We start from the raw sequence: 20575 nt of genomic DNA, 5'->3' as shown, positions 1-20575 counted from the left end.
TCAAGGGAAATAATGAAAAAAAAAGTGTGAAGGAAGGAGGCCTAGCAGTACCAGATATTAAACTATACTATAAAGCAGCTATCATCAAAACAATATGGTAATGGCTAAGAGACAGAAGGGAGGATCAGTGGAATAGACTTGGGGTAAGTGACATCAGCAAGACAGTGTATGATAAACCCAAAGAGCCCAACTTTTGGGACAAAAATCCACTATTTCACAAAAACTGCTGAGAAAATTGGGAAACAATATGGGAGAGATTAGGTTTAGATCAACATCTCACACCCTACACCAAGATAAATTCAGGATGGGTGAATGACCTGAATATAAAGATGGAAACTATAAATAAATTAAGTGAACACAGAATAGTATACTTGTCAGATCTCTGGGAAAGGAAAGATTTTAAAAACAAGCAAGAGTTAGAGAAAATTATAAAATGTAAAATAAATGATTTTGATTATACTAAATTAAAAAGCTTTTTTACAAACAAAAACAATGCAACCAAAATCAGAAGGGAAACAACAAATTGGAAAAAAATCTTTATAACCAAAAACTCTGAAAGGGGTCTAATTACCCAAATATTCAAGGAGTTAAATCAATTGTATAAAATATCAAGCCATTCCCCAATTGATAAATGGGCAAGGGACATGAATAGGTAATTTTCAGGTAAAGAAATCAAAACTATTAATAATCACATGAGAAAGTGCTCTAAATCTCTAATAATTAGAGAAATGCAAATCAAAACAACTCTGAAGTATCACCTCACACCTAGCAGATTGGCTAAAATGAAAGAAGGGGAGAGTAATGAATGTTGGAGGGGATGTGGCAAAATTGGGACATTAATGCATTGCTGGTGGAGTTGTTGAACTGATCCAACCATTCTGAATGGCAATTTGGAACTATGCTTAAAGGGCTACAGAAGATTGCTTGCCCTTTGATCGAGCCATACCATTGTTGGGTTTGTACCCCAAAGAGATCATAGATAAACAGACTTGTATAAAATTATTTATAGCCATGCTTTTGGTGGTTGCAAAAAAATGGAAAATGAGAAGATGCCCTTCTTTTGGGGAATGGCTGAACAAATTGTGGTATATGCTGGTGATGGAATACTATTGTGCTCAAAGGAACAATAAACTGGAGGAATTCCATGTGAACTGGAAAGGTCTCCAGGAACTGATGGAGAGTGAAAGGAGCAGAGCCAGAAGAACATTGTATACAGAAACCAATAGACTGTGGTAAAATAGAATGTAATGGACTTCTGTACTAGCAGCAATGCAATGATCCATAACAATTCTGAGGGACTTATGGAAAAGAATGCTACCCACATTCAGAGGAAAAACTACAGCAGAGGAAACACAGAAGAAAAGCAACTGCTTGAACACATGGGTTGAGGCGGACATGCTTGGGGATGTAGACTACCACACAATGCAACTATCAACAACTTGGAAATAAGTCTTGATTGATGACATATGTTAAAACCAGTGTAAATGCACATTGGCTAAGGTGGGGAGGAGTTTGGGGGGGGAGTGAAGCAGAAAGTAAGAACATGAATCATGTAATCATGATAACTTCTAAAAATAAAAATTATTTTAAAAAAGTAAAAAGAAAAAAAGAAGTAAGGCACAAAGTAAAGATTAAAAAAATAACAAAGTTTATTTGGGAGAACAAAAGATCAAGAATATCAAGGGAAATAATGAAAAAAAAACTTGAAGGCAGGGGGCCTAGGAGTACCAGATCTTAAACTGTACTGTAAAGCAATGATCATCAAAACAATATGGTACTGGCTAAGAGACAGAAAGGAGCACCAGTGGAATAGACTTAGGGTAAGGGACCTCAGGAAGACAGTCTCTCATAAATCCACAGATCCTAGCTTTTGGGACAAGAACCCCCTACTTACAAAAACTCCTGGGGAAATTGGAAAACAGTATGGTAGAGAATATCTCACACCCTGTATCAAGATAAATTCAGAATGAGTCAATGACTTGAATATAAAGAAGGAAGCTATAAATAAATTAGGTGAACACAGAATAGTATATTTGTCAGATCTTTGGGAAAGGAAAGATTTTAAAATAAAATAAGAGTTAGAAAAAATTATAAAATGTAAAATAAATAGTTTTGATTACATTAAATTAAAATGGTTTTTTACAAACAAAACCAATGCAAGCAAAATTAGAAGGGAAGCTACAAATTGGGAAAAACCTGTATAACAAAAAACTCTGACAAAGGTCTAATTACTCAAATATATAAGAAGCTAAATCAATTGTTCAAAAAAAATTAAGCCATTCCCCAATTGATAAATGGAAAAGGGACATGAATAGGTAATTTTCAGTTATAGAAATCAAAACTATCAATAAACACATGAAAAAGTGTTTGAAATCTCTTACAATTAGAGAAATGCAAATCAAAACAGCTCTGAGGTACCACCTCATATCTAGCAGATTAGCTAACATGACAGCAAAGGAAAGTAATAAATGTTGGATGGGATGTGGCAAAATTGGGACATTAATGAATTGCTGGTGAAATTATGAATTGATCCAACCATTCTGGATGGTAATTTGAAACTATACCCAAAGACTATCTGCCTTTTGATCCAGCCTCAGCACTGCTTTGTTTATACTCCAAAGAGATAATAAGGAAAAAGACTTGCACAAAATATTTATAGCTGTGCTCTTTGTGGTGGCAAAAAAATGGACAATTAGTTGATGACCTTCGTTTGGGGAATGGTTGAATAAATTGTGGTATCTGTTGGTGCTGGAATACTATTGTACTCAAAGGAATAATGAACTGGAGGAATTCCATGTGAACTGGAATGACCTCCAGGAATTGATGTAGAGTGAAAGGAGCAGAACCAGGAGAATATTATACACAGAGAGATACACTGTGGTACCATGGAATATAATGGACTTTTCTACTAGCAGCAATGCAATGATCCATAACAATTCTTAGGATCTTATGAGAAAGAGCACTATCAACATTCAGTGGAAGAACTGTGGGAGTAGAAACACAGAAGAAAAACAACAACTGCTTGAACACATGGGGGCGAGGGAAGGACCATGAATCATGTAACCATGGGAAAATATTTTTTAAAAAAACCAAAAAGCTAGGAACCCAAGCATAAGGACAGTATGTAAAAATGCTAAGTAATTTTGTAGATTTTTCTGAAGCCTTTGCTGAACTTTTAAAAAATGGTAATGATGGAAAGGACTTAACCAACCTGTTTAATGTTAACTCCTATAACTATGTCCAAAGGACATTAAAAGAATGCCTCCCTTTGATCCAGCCATACCACCGCTGGATTTATACCCCAAAGATTCTGTAAGAAAAAAGACTTGTACAAAAATATTTATAGTTGTGCTTTTTGTGGTGGCAAAAAATTGGAAAATGAGGGTATGCCCTTCAATTGGGGAATGACTGAACAAATTGTGGTATCTGCTGGTGATGGAATACTATTGTGCTAAAATGAATAATGAACTGGAGGAATTCCAAGTGAACTGAAAAGACCTCCCGGAATTGATGCAGAGTGAAAGGAGCAGAACCAGGAGAATATTATATGCAGAGATGTATACACTGTGACACAATCGAATACAACGGACTCCTCTAGTAGCAGCAATGTAATGACCCAGGACAGTTCTGAGGGACTTATGAGAAAGAACACTATCCACATTCAGAGAAAAACTGTGGGAGTAGAAACACAGAAGAAAAACAATTGCTTGATCACATGGGACTATAAGGATATGATTGGGGATGTAGACTCTAAACCAGTGATAGGCAAACTTTTTAAAGAGGGGGGTCCAAGGAAAGGAAATGCTCATCTTTCAGTCTGTTTCTAAGGCAACTCTTTTGAAGTTTCATTGTATTGTATCCTATCATTGTATTCATCAGATTAAGAATAATATCACACCAGCCAGATTGAACATTTCAGAAGGCCACATCTGGCCTGCAGGCCATAGTTTGCCCATCACTGCTCTAAATGGTTACTCTAATACAAATTTTAATAATATGGAAATAGGTCTTGATCAATGATACATGTAAAACCCAGTGGAATTGGTCGTTGGCTATGGGAGGGGGTGGGAGGAGGGGAGAGAAAGAACAAGAATCATGTAGCCATTGAAAAATATTTGAAATTAATTAATTAATTAAAAATTTTCAAATTTTAAATAATCTGGTCTACCTTCACCTTTTGAAAATGCTTGTTTCCATTTTCCTAGGAAAAGATATGATCCTTGAACCTCCAAATAAAATAATGAATCTAAATCAAAGTAGTTTTAAAATACTCTATGGAAGCTACTCTATTTGTAAACTACCCTGAAGTGGAAAAAAGGCAAACTCAGATGTTATTGTTAATTAAATTTGTTTTTTAAATATTTAGAAATTGAAGTTTGCACAGTCTTTCTATTCAAGGATTGCCTACAAAACTTTCTATTCAGTTCTGACCTTTGCTTAATGAGGCTGAGGATGAACTCTTCAGGGATGGTACATAAGTGTGGCTCTCAGTTTGTGCAAAACTTTCAAGAAGGCTTTCATGAATAAGATAGTATAGCCAATTAGTTAGAAAGCCAGCTTTGGAGCTCAGAAGATCTCAGTTAGTTCAAGTCCCACTTCTAACATATGAAGAGGAGTCTGGACAAGTTCTAGGCAATCTCTAAGACCCAGAAAAGTTCTCTAAGTTACAGAGAACTCCTTTAATTTTCAGAGGGAGTTTCTAAATACCATTCCCTATACCAGTGAAATTTAAAATTTAGTCCCTACCTCCATCTTTTATGAGGAAAACAAAGTCACAAATGTAGTACTAGAACATCCTGTTAATATGACCCAATTATCATCGTATTATCAGAAAGAAGAAAATCCATGTGCTCTTTTATACTGCAAAATTTCATTTTGCCAGAAGGACCCAACATAATTTTAACATACATATATACGTGTATGCACAAATCTACATGCACATATGCATTTACATAAAATGCACATATGTATAGGCACACAAATAAGCACACAAATGCACGTATGTGAACAAAATCATTTGAGAAGGTTACTTTTCAGCAAAGTCCCTGGGATTCTTCCTGAAGGATTCACATATTTCTTCATTTGATTGCTCCTTGTAGGTTGGGAACTCTTTGGGTGGGTGCACGAGAGCAGCCATACAGAGTTTTCGTTCCAGACCTTCTTGGGCACAGCACTTGTCAGTATCTGGATGTTTAGGGAATGGAGCGTCAAGTTCACAGGACTTACTGGACAATTCTGTTGTCTGTTTTAGAAATAGAAAAAAAGGTAAAGTTCTTATTGCCAATTTTCCTAGAGAATAGTAGAGTAAATCTTAGGATAATTCTGAGAGAAAAAAATACAATAAGATGAAAGAGCATAGACTAAGTAACCTTTAAGGTACTTTCTATCTTTAAATCCTACTGTAATATAAACTTATTGGACTATAACACATTTCATTAGTCTAAGTCATATATTAGTATTAAGTGGCATTTGGGATAGTTCACATTTACATAGTACTTTAAGATTAAAAAAAAAAAACTTTCTTCACAACATCCTTTAAAATAAAAAGCATTAATGACCAGATGGGATTTATATCTGCAATGCAAGACTGATTCAATAATGGGAAAATTATCATGATAATTGATCATATTAGTAGCAAAACATAAAATATGATTAATTCAATAGATGCAAAAAACGCTTTTGACAAAATATAACACTCCTATTTAAAACTCTAAAAAGTATAGGAATAAGTTGAGCTTTCCTTAAAATGACAAGTAGTATCTATCAAAGTTCATAAGAAATAATTATCTGTATTGTAGATAAACTAGAAGCCTTCTCAATAAAATCATGGGTAAAGCAAGGATGCTCATTATCACCACTCTTATTTAACATTGTACTAGAAATGCAAGCTATACCAATAAGAGGAGAAAAAGCCATTAAAAAGATTTGAATAGGCAATGAAGAAGCAAAACTATTACACTTTGCAGATATGATGGTATAACAAAGCAATTAAACAGCTAGTTTAAGTAATTAGCAACTTTAGCAAAGTTACAGGATATAAAAGAAACTCACATAAATTATTAGCATTTCTTTGTTAAAGCCAAAGTCCAACCATAAAAAATAGAAAGAGAAATTTCATTTAAAATATAACTGTAGACATTAGAAAATATTTGATTATCTAACTGCCAAAAAAACAACCAATGAACTAAATGAACATAATTACAAAAAGCTTTTCACACAAAGTAAAATCTAAAAATTGGAATTTTTTTTGAAAATTGGAAAATTGATCATTGGCAAGCTGAGTCAATATGACAAAACGACAATTCTTTCTAAATTAATTTACTTATTCAGTGTCATAACAATAAAATGACCAAAATTATTTAGAGCTAGAAAAAATAATAACAAAATTCATCTGGAAGAACAAACAAAAGGTCAAGAATATCAAGGGAATTAAAAAAAAAACATGAAGGAAAGTGGCCTTGCAATACCAGATCTCAGACCATTACAAATTAGTAATCATCAAAACAATCTGGCTAAGAAATGGAATGGTGAATGTTTGGAATAGGTTATGTAAACAGTACATAGGAATAAATGACCATAGTAATCTAGTGTTTAATAAATACAATGATCAAAGTTTGTTACCTGCTGTTAGAGCCTTCACATTTGCTCATTTCTTACTCCAAAGGCTTAGTTCTTAAGGGGAGAACTTATAGCAGCATGCAGTCACCATGACCTACCCTTGTATCATAGCAGTCAGGGGCAGAATTCACATCACAACACTCTTCTGTCAAGGAGACAACTTCATCCACTAAGGCTTTGATCTCTTCAAAAGTGCCACTGGAAAATTTTCTGCTGTATAGAACAAATGATCTGGGGAACAAAGACATGGACATCTCAGACTATCCACTATTAAAAAAGATTTTTCTTTCACTTATAATTAATAAATCATGGTGAAATAAACATTCAAAAAAATCTCTTACACCTTAACCCCAAATTGTCAGTCTCATGGCTTAAGTGAGGAATATGAGACTACTTCAAATGACTTCCTCTTTTAGATCATATTATATTAGGGGAAAAAGCACATTTTATGTCTTCTTTCTGCTTTCTTTGTCCACCCCAAACCAAAAGCTTTTTGCTTCTAGAAACTTCTTCCTTCTCCTCCCTGCCATCATTTATCTTTTCTGAATATATTTTATTTCCTAAATTTTTGCCTCCGGTTCCAAAGGGTTGAAACCAGTAACTGATTTGGGACCAGTGTCTATTCCAACAAAGATATTTTACCTTTGACCTTCTGGAAACAATGTTCTGTCTCTATAATCTAAGGTGGGAATTTCAAGTTATATTAAAATATGATGTTATAAAAACAATGATATTCTGTTGTCTTTAAATTACTTCCTGAATGTGATCACTAAAATTACTGGACTGGCCCTACTATCTCTGACTACACCAACCAATCCTTATTAGAGCAGGTATAATGTTCAAGTGAGTATACCCTTTTATACGTACAATGATTGGAAGTTGTCTTTCCCCAAATTGGCGAATTCCTTACAGACTTTAGATTTTTCATAATCACGTCCTACAAAAAAAGAAACAAGAGAATCTGTATATACCACCTTCTTTATATATATATATATATATATATATATATATATATATATATGACACTTTTTTAGAGGCAACAAAGTTGTTTATTCACTGCAAGGAATTTGGAATTTCTGATTAGCAGAAATAGGATATTTTTTTCTCCCCAGGAAAGAATTTAGTTGATTTGGGGTAGTGTGGGAAAGTCATAGAAGTCAGCATGAGAGTCAGTGCAGTTTTTCTAGGAGAGAAAAAGATACCATTCCTCTAGATAATCTGATCTCACTGGGTGTTTGGACCTCAGAGCCCTGATGAAGGGCTTTGACATGAAGCATAGATATGTGTGTGTAAAAGAGAAAGAAGCTGGCTTTGCCCCATTGAATGTCAGTACTCTACAGCAAAGTCCTGTTCAACTGTGCTAAGTATTATTCTACTATTCAGATCCTGACCAAAGTTTCTCAAGGTTCATAAAATACTGCCTGTAAAGTATAAAGGCAAAGGGAGGTTCCTTTTGGGAATAGTGCTTGATGATAAGATTCTAACATGGGAAAGGGACAACTAAATTAACTGGAAGGATGACAGATTGGCTTTATATAAAACATTACTTTGTCTTTCATCCTGAGAAAGCAAAAGTCAAAGGATGACAAAAATATTTCAAACTCCCTTAAAGTACCAAGAGGCAAAAGAAGATATGGAACTTCATTTAGTTAAATTCTGTAAAAGGCAAAACATCGTACATCAAGAGAAGACTAAAGAGAAATACAATATCTATCTTCAGAATTTATAGGGAGATCACATAGAGGAAGAAGCAGACATTCCAAATTTTCTTAAAATAGAATAAGGAATAGCAGATAGAAGTATGGGAAGAAAGGAAACATACATTTGTGAAGTATGTACTTATGATATATGTTGAGCATTTTTATGAATATTATCTCATCTGAATGATACTGTAACATGCATGATCTTAAGTGGGGGTGAACTGCCTCACAGAATTCCACAGTACCCCCCCAAAACTCCAGGAGAGGGGGAAGTTGGGGGAGTTAAGAATGTAGGTATAAAAAGCAGGACACTCAGCTTGGCAAACTCACTTTTGGGGGAGAGCTGGGTGGCTTGAAATGGGTAGGAATTGCTTCTTATCAGCTAGCTCATCTCTAACCTCAGGGAGCAGAGTGTTTCTTTGCTGAATACTCCATCCTGATTATAACCAGGCTGTGAGCACTGTGAAAACATCTTATATGCAGTATGCCAGCCAATCTCTAAACAATACAGATTTTCAATCAAGACTACCTTCACCATCTTGAACTCAATATTAGTTTTAAGAGGAAGTTTAGACTGTGAGGGATTTAGGGGAATAGTTTCCCTCTAGGGGGATTGCTATTTCTGACAATATCCTGAAGATATTAAATAGTTTTCCTCACCCTCAGTCCTAGAATTTATCCCTCCTTCTCTGTTTCTCTGAATTAATAAATCCCTTCCTTTGTTAAGATTGTGAGGTGTGAGGTGTTGTATTTTCAGGCTTTACAAACCCAATTCATACATTACCTAAGCCAAATCTCCATCTGGACAGACTCTGAGTATAGCTGTAATCCCGAGTTCAAGAAAGTTGTTAGAAGACATCCCGAGCATTTGATCTATCTTGGGCTTAAAGAATAAACTTCCAAAAGTGGAAGCTGCTAATTTCTGTGGGATTATTCTCTTTCTGTCAGCCAATTTAGCCCTGTGATAGCTAAGTCAAAATAGCCTTCATTCTTGGTCAGAAAAGAATTCTGTTATAACAGTTATCAGAGGTAGCAACTGCCAAGGAGAGGGAGGAGAAAGAATTCCATCCACTCACTCCCCTCTTCCCTGTTAGTGCTTGCAGCTTGATTCCTTCTTTTTTTTTTACCTTTGCTAACTGGACCCATTTCTACAATACTCATAATAATCCTGAGAGGTAGGTGCTAACATATCTCCATTTTAAGGTTGAGGGAATTGAGGGACACAGAGGTTAAATGACTTTACCCCTTCTCACAACTATTAAGTATCTGAGACTGGATTGAACTTGGGTTCCCTTACTTCAGGCCAAGCATTCTTTCTACTAGCCACCTATCTGCATAGGAGGGAACTAAGTTTGACATCAGTGTAAGAAGCAATTCTCTAAAAATTACAGTTGTCCAAAAATAGAACAGCTCTCCTGAAATAGTGAATTGGTTTTTGTTTTTTTGTTTGTTTGTTTTAACACTGGGGATATTCCAGTAGAGATAAAAACATATGGGATCTTATGGAAAAGATTACTACACTGAAAAGGAGTTTGGACCTGAGTACTTCTAATAACATTTCCAAACTTTCCTTCCTTCCTTCCTGCATTCTTTCCTTCATTCCTTCCTTTCTTCCTTCCTTCCTGCATTCCTTCCTCCCTCCCTTCCTTCTTTCCTTCCTTTCTTTAAAAAAGACTCTTAAAATAAGAAGAAAAAAATTCAAGAGAGAACTTTCAGATTAAAATGGCCCCAGAGCAAGGCTCTTCCTCTCCTCTCAATCGACTGATATAAAGTGCCTCAAAAGGACAATAGCAAAGATCAGAAGAGCAAAGGTGCTCCACTGTAGGGCACAGCATTGAAGATAGGCAGAGTTTGGGCATTTCCACACTAAAGAAGGCAAAATTACTCCCACCAAAGCACAAGCTCACCACCCCAATTCCATCCTGCCTATGGTGTGAGAGTCGGAGCAAGTGTGGAGCAACCTCTGGGTCCTTGGGGGGTGGGGGGAATGGCTAATGTTATTATTAAAAATGATGAAGCCCGAGATTAAAAGGGAGAATAGTATTTTAATAAAAGCCATGCTAATAGAGATAAATTGACCACTTGCCTGTAAGAAAACTATTTCAACATTGCCTCAGCCATTTTACCTTTCGTACCTTCGTGCACCCAGGTAACTAAAGAGGAAGTTCAAAACCACTTCCCAATATTTAAAGCCATCCCTCACCTTGAAGAGGTCATCTAAAACAGGAAACCTGTTGGACCACGGGAAATGTAGTTCCAAGGTCCCCCACATGTCCACAGGAAGTTTGTCAACACTATATTGAGGCTCAATCCTTCCAAATAGAACCCCAGTACTTTTAAATAACACGTTACCCCCCTGAGATCCAGTGAAAAAGACTGGTCTTTTTTGGTGGATCTTAAACCAAAAGAAAAGAGGATACAAGCTAGCTGCATTGACAAAAAGCCAATTTGGGGCAGTCCCCTATTGGCATAAGAGTATACATTCAAAACAAATGTATTCAACTCATTCAACTCCCCATAGTTCAAATCAACTGCACCCCTAAGTTCAAATTTGGATCTTCATGGTATGGGGAGATGGCACAATCCTTATCCTGAAATTACTCTCAAAGAATTTAAACTTTATATTATAGATTATAAAACATACATTTTCTTCTGAGAATTATACATTACCCCCCTGAGATTACTTTTAAAGAAGTAAAAATTAGCTTGCATTATAGATTATCATTCAGACATTATGATTATAAAAACTTAACACACACCCCGCTGAGGAAAATTTTAAATAACACATTATTCCCCTGAAGAGGTCAGCCAAGGATACATGGCTGAGTGAGATAAGGGGGTGCATGAAATCATTTGGCAAAAGAAATAATTAAAAAAAATGAAGAAAATTCAAAAAAAGAAAAAAAATTAACTTGTGAATGAAATGTAAAATGTGCAAAAAATGTAAGGAAAATAAACTTATAATAGGCCTTTGAATCAAGACCCAATTAAAGTGATTTAAGCAGTTTGCTATTACCTATTCAGGGCCAGGACTTACAGAAAATTGCCATTCTCTCTATACATAGAGGGAAATAATGGAAACGTCTCTCTTTGGCCTGATTCGCCTTCAACTTCTCAGGGAAATGAGCCAATAAATAACCAATCTTAGGTGCTTCACTAGGAATTTAAGTTGAGGGGATCCACATCCCCATAAGTTTTAGAAAAGACTGGGACTCCAGAACTCAAACCCCAATTTCAAGCCCTTAAGTATTAGCATAGACTTCCGCAATCCCTGCAGATTCTCAGTCAAGCCTCCATGACCTTGTGCTTTCTTAGCACTATTAACGGCTCTTGTATTCCCTTCTCCTGGAATCAGACAGAGAGGCATTAAACAATATATGGCAGGTTCCCAAAGTCTAAGGCTCTTCAGGTATCCATCATTATAGCAAATATATATTTCTATCAAGCTTATATCACTGTAAAATCAAAAAAGAGATAAATAATGGTTATATATGTACTTCCAGTACAAGAAGAGAAAAAGGAAAAATCATTTGCTCTAATTAAAAAAATGTTTTAAAATTCAAAAATATATATAGCTTAGAACTAGTGAAGGGTTTTTTTTACCCAAAAACTGAGATTTTTCTGTGAGTGTAAATGGGTTTTACAAAATAGCAGATTCACAGTGCACATTCAAATAGAGTACCATAATTTCTAATAACACATTTTAAAACAATAAACAATGATGTTTAAAAATCATATACTTGTTACAACATTTAAACCTTGGCTAAAATATCTTCTCAACAAATTCTGTTACTGCTTCCATATCAAAATCTGACATTAAAAGAAAAACCTTCTTAATGATTGCCTTAATTTTCCCTTCATTAGAGGTGAGATCTCCCTTTTCATCTTTGATACTGTCAATTTGGTTTTCTTCGTTCCTTTTTTTATTAGATTGACCAGTACTTTGTGTGTTTTATCTGTTTTTTCAAAATACCAGCTTCTAGTCTTATTTATTAATTCAATAGTTCTTTTACTTTCGATTTTATTAATTTCTACCTTGATTTTTAGTATTTCTAATTTAGTTTTCATCTGGGGGGTTTTAATTTGCTAGCTTCCTAGTTTTTTAAGTTGCATACCCAATTCATTCATCTCTGCCCTCCCTAATTTGTTAATATATGCACTCAAGGATATAAATTTCTCCCTGAGTACTGCCTTGGCTGCATCCCACAGAGTTTGGTAGGATGTCTCATCATTGTCATTCTCTTCAATGAAATTGTTGATTGTTTCTATGATTTCTTCCTTTACTAGCTGGTTTTGGAGAATCATATTATTTAATTTCCAATTAGTTTTTGATTTGCGTGTCCAGGTGCCCTTACTAATTATTACTTTTATTGCATTATGGTCTGAGAATGTTACATTTATTATATCTGCTCTTTTGCATTTGTTTGCAATGTTTCTATGCCCTATTACATGGTCAACCTTTGTGAATGTATCATGTGCAGCTGAAAAGAAGGTGTATTCCTTTTTGTCCCTATTTATTTTTCGGCACATATCAATTAAATCTAATTTTTCTAGGACTTCATTCACCTCTCTTACCTCTTTCTTATTTATTTTTCGGTTTGATTTATCTAGATCTGACAGAGGAATATTTAGATCTCCCACTAGTATGGTTTTACTATCTATTTCCTTCTTGAGCTCTGCCAGTTTCTCCTTTATGAATTTGGATGCTGTACCACTTGGTGCATACATATTGAGCACTGTTATTTCCTCATTGTTTATACTGCCTTTAATCAGGATGTAATGACCTTCCCTGTCTTTTTTAATCATATCTATTTTTACTTTGGCTTTGTCAGAAATCATAATAGGCACACCTGCCTTCTTTTTCTCATTTGATGCCCAAAAGATTTTGTTCAAGCCCTTAACCTTAAACTTGTGTATGTCCACCCGCCTCATATGTGTTTCTTGTAGACAAGATATGGTAGGATTTTGGTTTCTAATCCACTCTGCTATTTGTTTTATGAGCAAGCTCATCCCATTCACGTTCAGAGTTATAATTATCAGTTGTGCATTCGCTAACATTTTTGTATCCTCCCCTAGTTCTACCTCTTCTTCTTACACTGTTTTCTTTTAAACCAGTGGTTTGCTTTAAGCCGGTATCCCTTATCCCCTCCCTTGATTAACTTTCCTTTCTACCCCCTCCCTTATTATTCCCCTCTTTTTATTTTTAAAGGCCTAATGAATTCCCTCCCCCTTCTTCTCCCCTCCCTTTTTTGACCTCCCCACTCCCCTGCTCCCCTTGGTTTATCCCTTCTGACCTTCCCAGTAGGGTTAGATAGAGTTTTATATCCCAATGGATAATATAGCTACTCTTCCCTCTCAGGGTTAATTACACTGAGAGTAAGGTTTAAATATTACTTCTTCATGCTCTCTTCCTCTCCTTTCTATAATAGTATTTGTCCCCTGCCCTTCGCATGCCCTCTTTTTGTGTAATAAAATATCCTATTTTTCTTATTCATTCAAGTTTCTCTTGGTGTCCCCTACTATTCAACCCCCTCTTTCCCATCCCCCATATCATCTTAGACCATTTAGTATTCCAACCTCTCCCTATGGATTATTCTTCTAATTACTATAATAGTGAATACTATAATAGTGAATAGAGTTCCCTACAGAGAATTATATATAGCATTTCTCCACATAGGAATGCAGATAATTAGATCTTATTGAAACCCTTAAAGAGGCAAGTTTAAAAAATATGAGTTTTCTTTCTTTCCCCTTTGTTTCTTATTTACCTTTTTATGTTTCTCTTGATTTTTGTGTTTGGATATCAAACTTTCCATTTAGTCCTGGTCTTTTCTGTGAAAATACTTGGAAATCTTCTATCTTGTTGAAAGCCCATACTTTCCCCTGGAAGTATATAGTCAGTTTTGATGAGTAGTTGATCCGTAGTTGGAAATCCAGTTCTCTTGCCTTTCTGAATATCATATTCCAAGTCTTGCGGTCTTTTAGCATGGAGGCTGCCAGATCCCGTGTGATCCTGATTGGTGCTCCTTGTTATCTGAATTTTCTCTTTCTAGCTTCTTGTAAAATTTTTTCTTTTATTTGGAAGCTCTTGAATTTGGCTATTATATTCCTGGGGGTTGTCCTTTCTGGGTCTAGTGTAGAGGGTGATCTATGGATCCTTTCAATGTCTATATTGCCCTATTGTTGTAGAACTTCAGGGCAATTTTGCTGAATAATTTCTTTTAGTATGAAGTCCAAATTTCCTTTTCAACCTGGTCATTTCTAGTGTTCAGTTTGCTTATCAGTTCATTTGATTTCTGAGCCTCACTTTTTAATTGCAAAATTCTGCCTTTTAAACTGTTATTTTCTTGCCTGATTTCCTTTAGAGCTATTTCCCATTTCTCTAGCCAAATCTTTTCCAACTTTCTTGTCATCTCAGATTTGAACTCTTCAAGAGCTTGTGACCAGATTTCATTATTTTGGGAGGGTTCGGATGTTATTGCTTGTTTGTTCTCCTCTTTTGTTTACTCTGCTGTCTGGATTTTCTCTGTGTAAAAGTTGTCAAGTGTTAATGATTTCTTCTTCTTGTTGTTAATCTTTCTCTTCTGGGCCTACTGATTCTGGGCTGCCATTTTTAGCCCAGCACCTTCTCAGCTTTAACCTCAAGCTCAGGGTCTGTCTGTGCTCTTTAGGCTCCTGAGGTCTCAGGTCTGGTTGTTCTCAAGGTCAAGCCTCCTGGTGGTCCCCCTTGCTTGATCCTCTGCCGGAGGCTCCTTTACAAGTTTCAGTGCACTGCTTCCACAGCCGTATACCCATCTGCACTGGTTCCCCACTCAAGGTTTCAGAGCCTTTGCTTGTGCCTCCATCTGTCTCCACCCACGCCTGTGCTCATTGTCTGTGCTCTAAGTCCACAGGAGTTCTTTAACCTTTTGGTGTCTTAAGTCTTGCAGCTCTCAGGAACAGGCCCTGGAGCTGCCAATAACTCAATGGGTATCCCAAACTTGCTCTACTTCTTTTGTGCTGGCTTTGGCACTGTAGGTGGTGTGGGGGGGGGAGAGGGGGTTGCTCAGCCTGCGATTTAGTGAGAGCTGTTTCACCCCTTTATAGCATGGAAATGCCCCGATTCCATGTACCTTCCACGCTGCACCCTGTTGTGGGGTCCCTCCATTCGTCTGGATTTGTTTTTATGTCCCCTTGAGGAATCCTGTATGTTTCGGTCAGGAGAGGTTAAGCTGCTGCTTTTTACTCTGCTGCCATCTTAACCCGGAACCCATATATTCTTTTTAAACAGCTTTTAAAATAAAAATTAAATTATTTAAAATACCATTCATAAATAAGAAATGTGGCATGTAGTAGATAGTCCCATCCTCTGATAGATGCTGGTTGTATGACTTTGGCCAAATCACAACATCTGTGTTGGCATTTTTTGAAATCAAGCAAATTCAGGCCCTATCTAACCACTAATAAAATTGCTTCATTGAATTTAATATAGATTTTTTTTTATCCACCGAGTATTGTGAAGAAGGAAATTAGTATAAGTGTCAAGATCTCAAGTGATTGAGTGTATTTAGACTTCTGGATCTATATACTTATTTGTGTGTGTGTGTTTGCATGTATTTGTGAGAAGAGGAGAGAGAGAGGGAGAGAGAGAGAGAGAGAAAGAGAGAGAAAGAGAAAGACAGACAGACAGACTGATGAACTGATGATGAAAGGAAGATAAGTATTAAAACTAGAAACCATTATTGTCATAATGACCTACAGAGGGTGATATTGCATCCTTTATCTCTCAAGCTTGTCCAAAGACCCCGTTTAGGAAAGAAGCATATTTGATATAGTTTGCTGGATCAAAAAAATGATACAGATTTAAAGGCCAAGGACAAATGCTTGAAGTATTTTCCACTCTTTAACAAAAGGAAATAAACATTCATGTTAATTGCACAGTATTTAATGATTACTACTTTGACACTATTTGAATTCTCTCTGATTCATATATTTTTTTAAAAGTATATTTTAAAGGAATTGCTAGTGAACTAAAAAAAAATATCTCTTTTCATGACCTTTGGTTACAAAGTGGGTGTTCTGGACTTTGACACAATCAGAGTAAATATTGCATGAACCTAGAGACTATCCTCTAAATTCTCCTGATCGGCCAACAATGTTTGCCTATCTTATTCATTAAACTACATTTTGTAACATCATGCCCTACATTGCTTTAGTCTCATGAAAGATTAAACCAGATTTAGTTTTTCGTATTGCCTTATGATGGTCCTTTTAAAAAAAAAATTCCTTATCTCCTTAGTTCTAAGAAAGGGCAGGGGCTAAGCAAACAACGTTAAGTAACTTGCCCAGGGTCTCATAGCTCTAGGAAGTGCCTGAGGCCAGGTCCTCTCTAGCCTGACACTTTAGCCACTGTACCACCCAGATGCCCCCTACTATGGTCTTTTTAAAATTGCCTTGGCTTTCCTCAAATCCCCCAACATGAGAGATTTTTGCCAATCTAATTTTAAGAACTATCACAAAGATGTATTGAGAAAAGTCCTTATCTTAGTGACTTTCCCTTTCCAGTCCCTGGCGGACTCATCTCACTATAGCACATGCGATTCAAAGCACCTGAAATCACTAGTTCTTGGCACTTCCTACCTATGTAACCTTGGTCAAAATGCTTAGATCCTGAAACATGTAGGTCTCAGGTTGTTTATCTGTCCAATAGAGAAGGCTGTGTCAAACAAGGCTTGTCAGAGAAGTTGTTTCCCACAAATTTTTCCAACTCAAGATGAAGGGACAATGAATATAAATGTTACAGGAGCCTTGGAAAATGTACATCATTATCCTGTGTTCTTCAGATCTGTGCTGAAAGACATGGAAGCTTTGGGAATGATGAAGTAATCCCTACATTGGCTAATATATTGGAAAACTGATGACTCAGTGGGTTTTTAAAGGGAAATGACCTGTCTTCTCCCTTTCCTTCCCTATCTGGAGATTATATCATAACTATTTGAGGCTAAGCCTGGAGGGGTAACTCCTCTCATCTAGTAGGGGAGCTTGACCTACCCTCTAGGTGCCTCATTAGTCTTGTGTTTCGATGCCTGATTATAGGTAATTGGATAGTAATATTAATATAGATGTGTTCAGTCTTCGAGGCAACCTTATTGGTACAAGATCACATTGGTGCAAGGTCCCTTGGTCCAAGCTGACTGTGTGGTAAGGAGAATAATTATACATTGGCGAAGATGATAGTCTTGTCTACCATAGATAAAGAAGATGACGAGTCCACATTCTAACCTGGTTTTTCAGAAGACATGGTACTGTAGGGAATTATTTGGATGGTTCAGAAATGAGGTGAAATGTCTTTTTGGCAATCCTATGAAGTGTTTTTTGTTTTGTTTTGTTTTTAAGTCATTCTCTAGAAAAGTATAACTATTTAGTAATTCTTAGTAAATGTTTATTTCTGAGTGCCTTTTGTGTTGAGTATTTTCTCTTTTGTGTATAAATTTTCATATTAAAAGGAGTACATATTAATTTTGGGAAAATTCTAGAAAGGAGTTAAGCCTAAGATTTTACAGAAACATAGAAAACACCCATAACAAGTGATACAGAATAGGTAAATACAATATACATAAACAACTCAGGCAATATGAGCTAAAAGAACAGGAAGATAAAAATAATTATGATAACCAACCTTGGCCCTTGAGAAGGATAGCATAAAATACCTTCCTCTTTTCACTGGAGATGTGTGTGACTATGGCCGTTGAACATTACCAATACTGTCAGAAACAATTGCTTAGTTTGACAAAATTGTCTTTGTATACTTTTTCCTTTTTTCATCTGTGTTACAAGTATTGGTAATTGGGGGAGGCGTATATCTGGAAATGAATGTGATGCAAAAAGAAGATCCTCAACTCAAATCTCTCAATGGATATGCGATCTTCTCAGTTTTTATATTCTTTCCAATGGTGCAGTTAGTTAACAACTTATGCCAGTCTGCCCATTCTTTGGAATTCTTGAGCATGTTTTCCCAAAAGTTCTTCAAAGAGGAGCCTCCCAATGTGCTAGAGTCCTTCCTCATTTTCTCCTTTTAAACTGTTATTTTCTTGCCAGATCTCTTCCATCTTCCTCAAAATCTCAGTTTTGAACTCTTCCATAGCTTGTGAGGAGTTTTCCTTATTTGAGGAGGGTCCGGTTGCTTGTTTGTTCTCCTCCTCTGTTTGCTCGGTTGTCTGGATTTTCTCTGTGTAAAAGTTGTCGAGTGTTAAAGACTTCTTTTTCTTGTTGTTAATCTTTCTCTTCTGAACTTCCTGAGTCTGGGTAGCCATCATTAGCCCAGAAGCTTCTCAGCTTTATCCTTGTGCTCAGGGTCTGTCCGCGGTCTTTTGGCTCCTAAGGTCTGAGGTCTGGTTTTTTCCAAGGTCAAGCCCCCTGGTGGACCCCCTTGCTTGATCCTCTGCCGGAGGTTTCTTTACAAGTCTCAGGGCGCTGCTTCCACAGTCTGATACTCGTCTGCACTGGTTCCCCACTCAGGGTTTCAGAGCCTTCGCTCCCGCCTATGTCTGCCTGCGCCTGCTCTTTACACCCGCGCTCAGAGTTCGTGCTCGTTCTTTAGCTTTTTGGGGACCTAAATCTTGCTGCTCTCAGGAACAGGCCCTGGAGCTGCCAATGACTCGATGGGTGCCCCAAACTTGCTCTATTTCTTTTTAGCTGGCTTTGGCTCTATAGGTGATGTTTGTGGAGGGGGTGGGGGGGTTGCTTAGCCCCCAATTTAGTGAGAGCTGTTTCACCCCTTTATAGCATGGAAATGTCCCGATTCCATCTACCTTCCATGCTGCACCCTGTTGTGGGGTTCCTCCATTCGTCTGGACTTGTTTTTATGTCCCCTTGAGGAGTCCTGTGTGTTTCAGTCAGGAGAGGTAAGAGCTGCTTTTTACTCTGCCACCATCTTAACCCGGAACCCCTCATTTTCTCCTGACATTTTGAGGATACCAGTAGAGACCAAGTGGTTGTCTACCTGTCCTTCCTTGCTCTTGTAACTTATCAGCCCATCTGTTTCACTCCAGGACTTCCTCTGATAATCATCATTTGCTTTGGGGGGTTTTTTTGGAGTTCATCATTAAAGTTTCCTGTTGAGTGCATATCAGATAATGTATCAAAGTGTGTTTAACATACTGCTGGAGAAGATTCAAGGGAGCATTTGAGAGGAAGAGAGATTCCCTAGAAAGGAAGAGGTTTTCCATGAAATCTTGGGGATGACAGTGTACTGATTTTATCAAGCCCAGAAATACACAATGGAGCCTCTTTGGAATATCAGAGACCACTTTTAAGAGTGTGATGCAATCATACCCATGTGGGAACAACTAATACAGTCCGCAGAGATAAAAAATGTTCAGTTTTCAGTATACAGTTAAATGAACAATTTATGGTGTGCGTGAGTGTGAGAATGTGAATGTGTATGTGTACTTATGGTTTCATTAACTTAAGGATTTACAAGTGAGGAACTCCCTCCACCCCAATCCAAGTTCTGCTCTTCTGTAACTTCCATTCTTTTATAGTGTCACACTGGCTTGGACATCATACCCCCAAAATTATAGAAGTGTTTCAGGCAAACTATAAACAGGGAAATTCCTTTGCTCCCTTCTATCCTTGTGACTCTTAACCCCAAATATCTGATAACTCCTATGAGACCCTGAGAGAATTATACTCCTTGGATTGTCCTTTAGATGGACAGAGAGATACACCTCCTTGATATCATCAAGTTGTATCTCAGACATCCATCTGTCCTCTAAACTATGAGGGTCACTCCCTATGTCATCAGGCAAATCTCTCCACCCACCCATGCCTTAGTGCATACCACTCTAGAGTCACGTCTTCACCATGGCACAGATTCACGTTTCCACTGTTGTAAAGAGTTTAAAGACCCCAGAACTGATGTTATCTGGGAACAGCTTTCCATCTATAATGTTCTATCTAGGAGGCAGTTTTCCACCTATGCTGTCTTCCTGGCCAGATTCAACATTACCTTTTAAATTAATGTTTCTCTTTTTATTTTTAATCTAAGTTTCAGAGTCTTGCATCCTTGCAAAAGGTACCCTTCTCGAACTCTGGGGTTTCACCTCAAGCCCCCAAAACAACACAATCAGTTTTTGAGAAAATGAACTACTTGAATCCAAATCCTCCTGACTCTTAGATTAGATCTCTATTTCCTTTTCTTGCCTCCCACTTCTCTCTCTCTCTCTCTCTCTCTCTCTCTCTCTCTCTCTCTCTCTCTCTCTCTCTCTCTCTCTCTC

General features: G+C 36.9%; 1 protein-coding gene across 1 annotated transcript in view; it reads right to left on the bottom strand.

The window, feature by feature from the left end:
* The window catches only part of GC (GC vitamin D binding protein), an 82304-nt gene that overhangs the window by 47765 nt on the left and 13964 nt on the right, over positions 1-20575 (bottom strand). The window contains exons 2-4 of the mRNA XM_044680310.1: positions 7486-7555; positions 6717-6849; positions 5031-5242 (exon numbers count right to left, since the gene is read on the bottom strand). Coding sequence (XP_044536245.1) covers positions 5031-5242; positions 6717-6849; positions 7486-7555 — 415 coding nt within the window. The remainder of the gene's footprint in view (positions 1-5030; positions 5243-6716; positions 6850-7485; positions 7556-20575) is intronic.

This window comes from Gracilinanus agilis, chromosome 6 (genome assembly GCF_016433145.1).
Source record: "Gracilinanus agilis isolate LMUSP501 chromosome 6, AgileGrace, whole genome shotgun sequence".
NCBI classification, from domain to species: Eukaryota; Metazoa; Chordata; class Mammalia; order Didelphimorphia; family Didelphidae; genus Gracilinanus; species Gracilinanus agilis.
The sequence above is the reverse complement of the archived record's forward strand: the minus strand, read 5'-3'. Positions and strand labels throughout refer to the sequence as shown.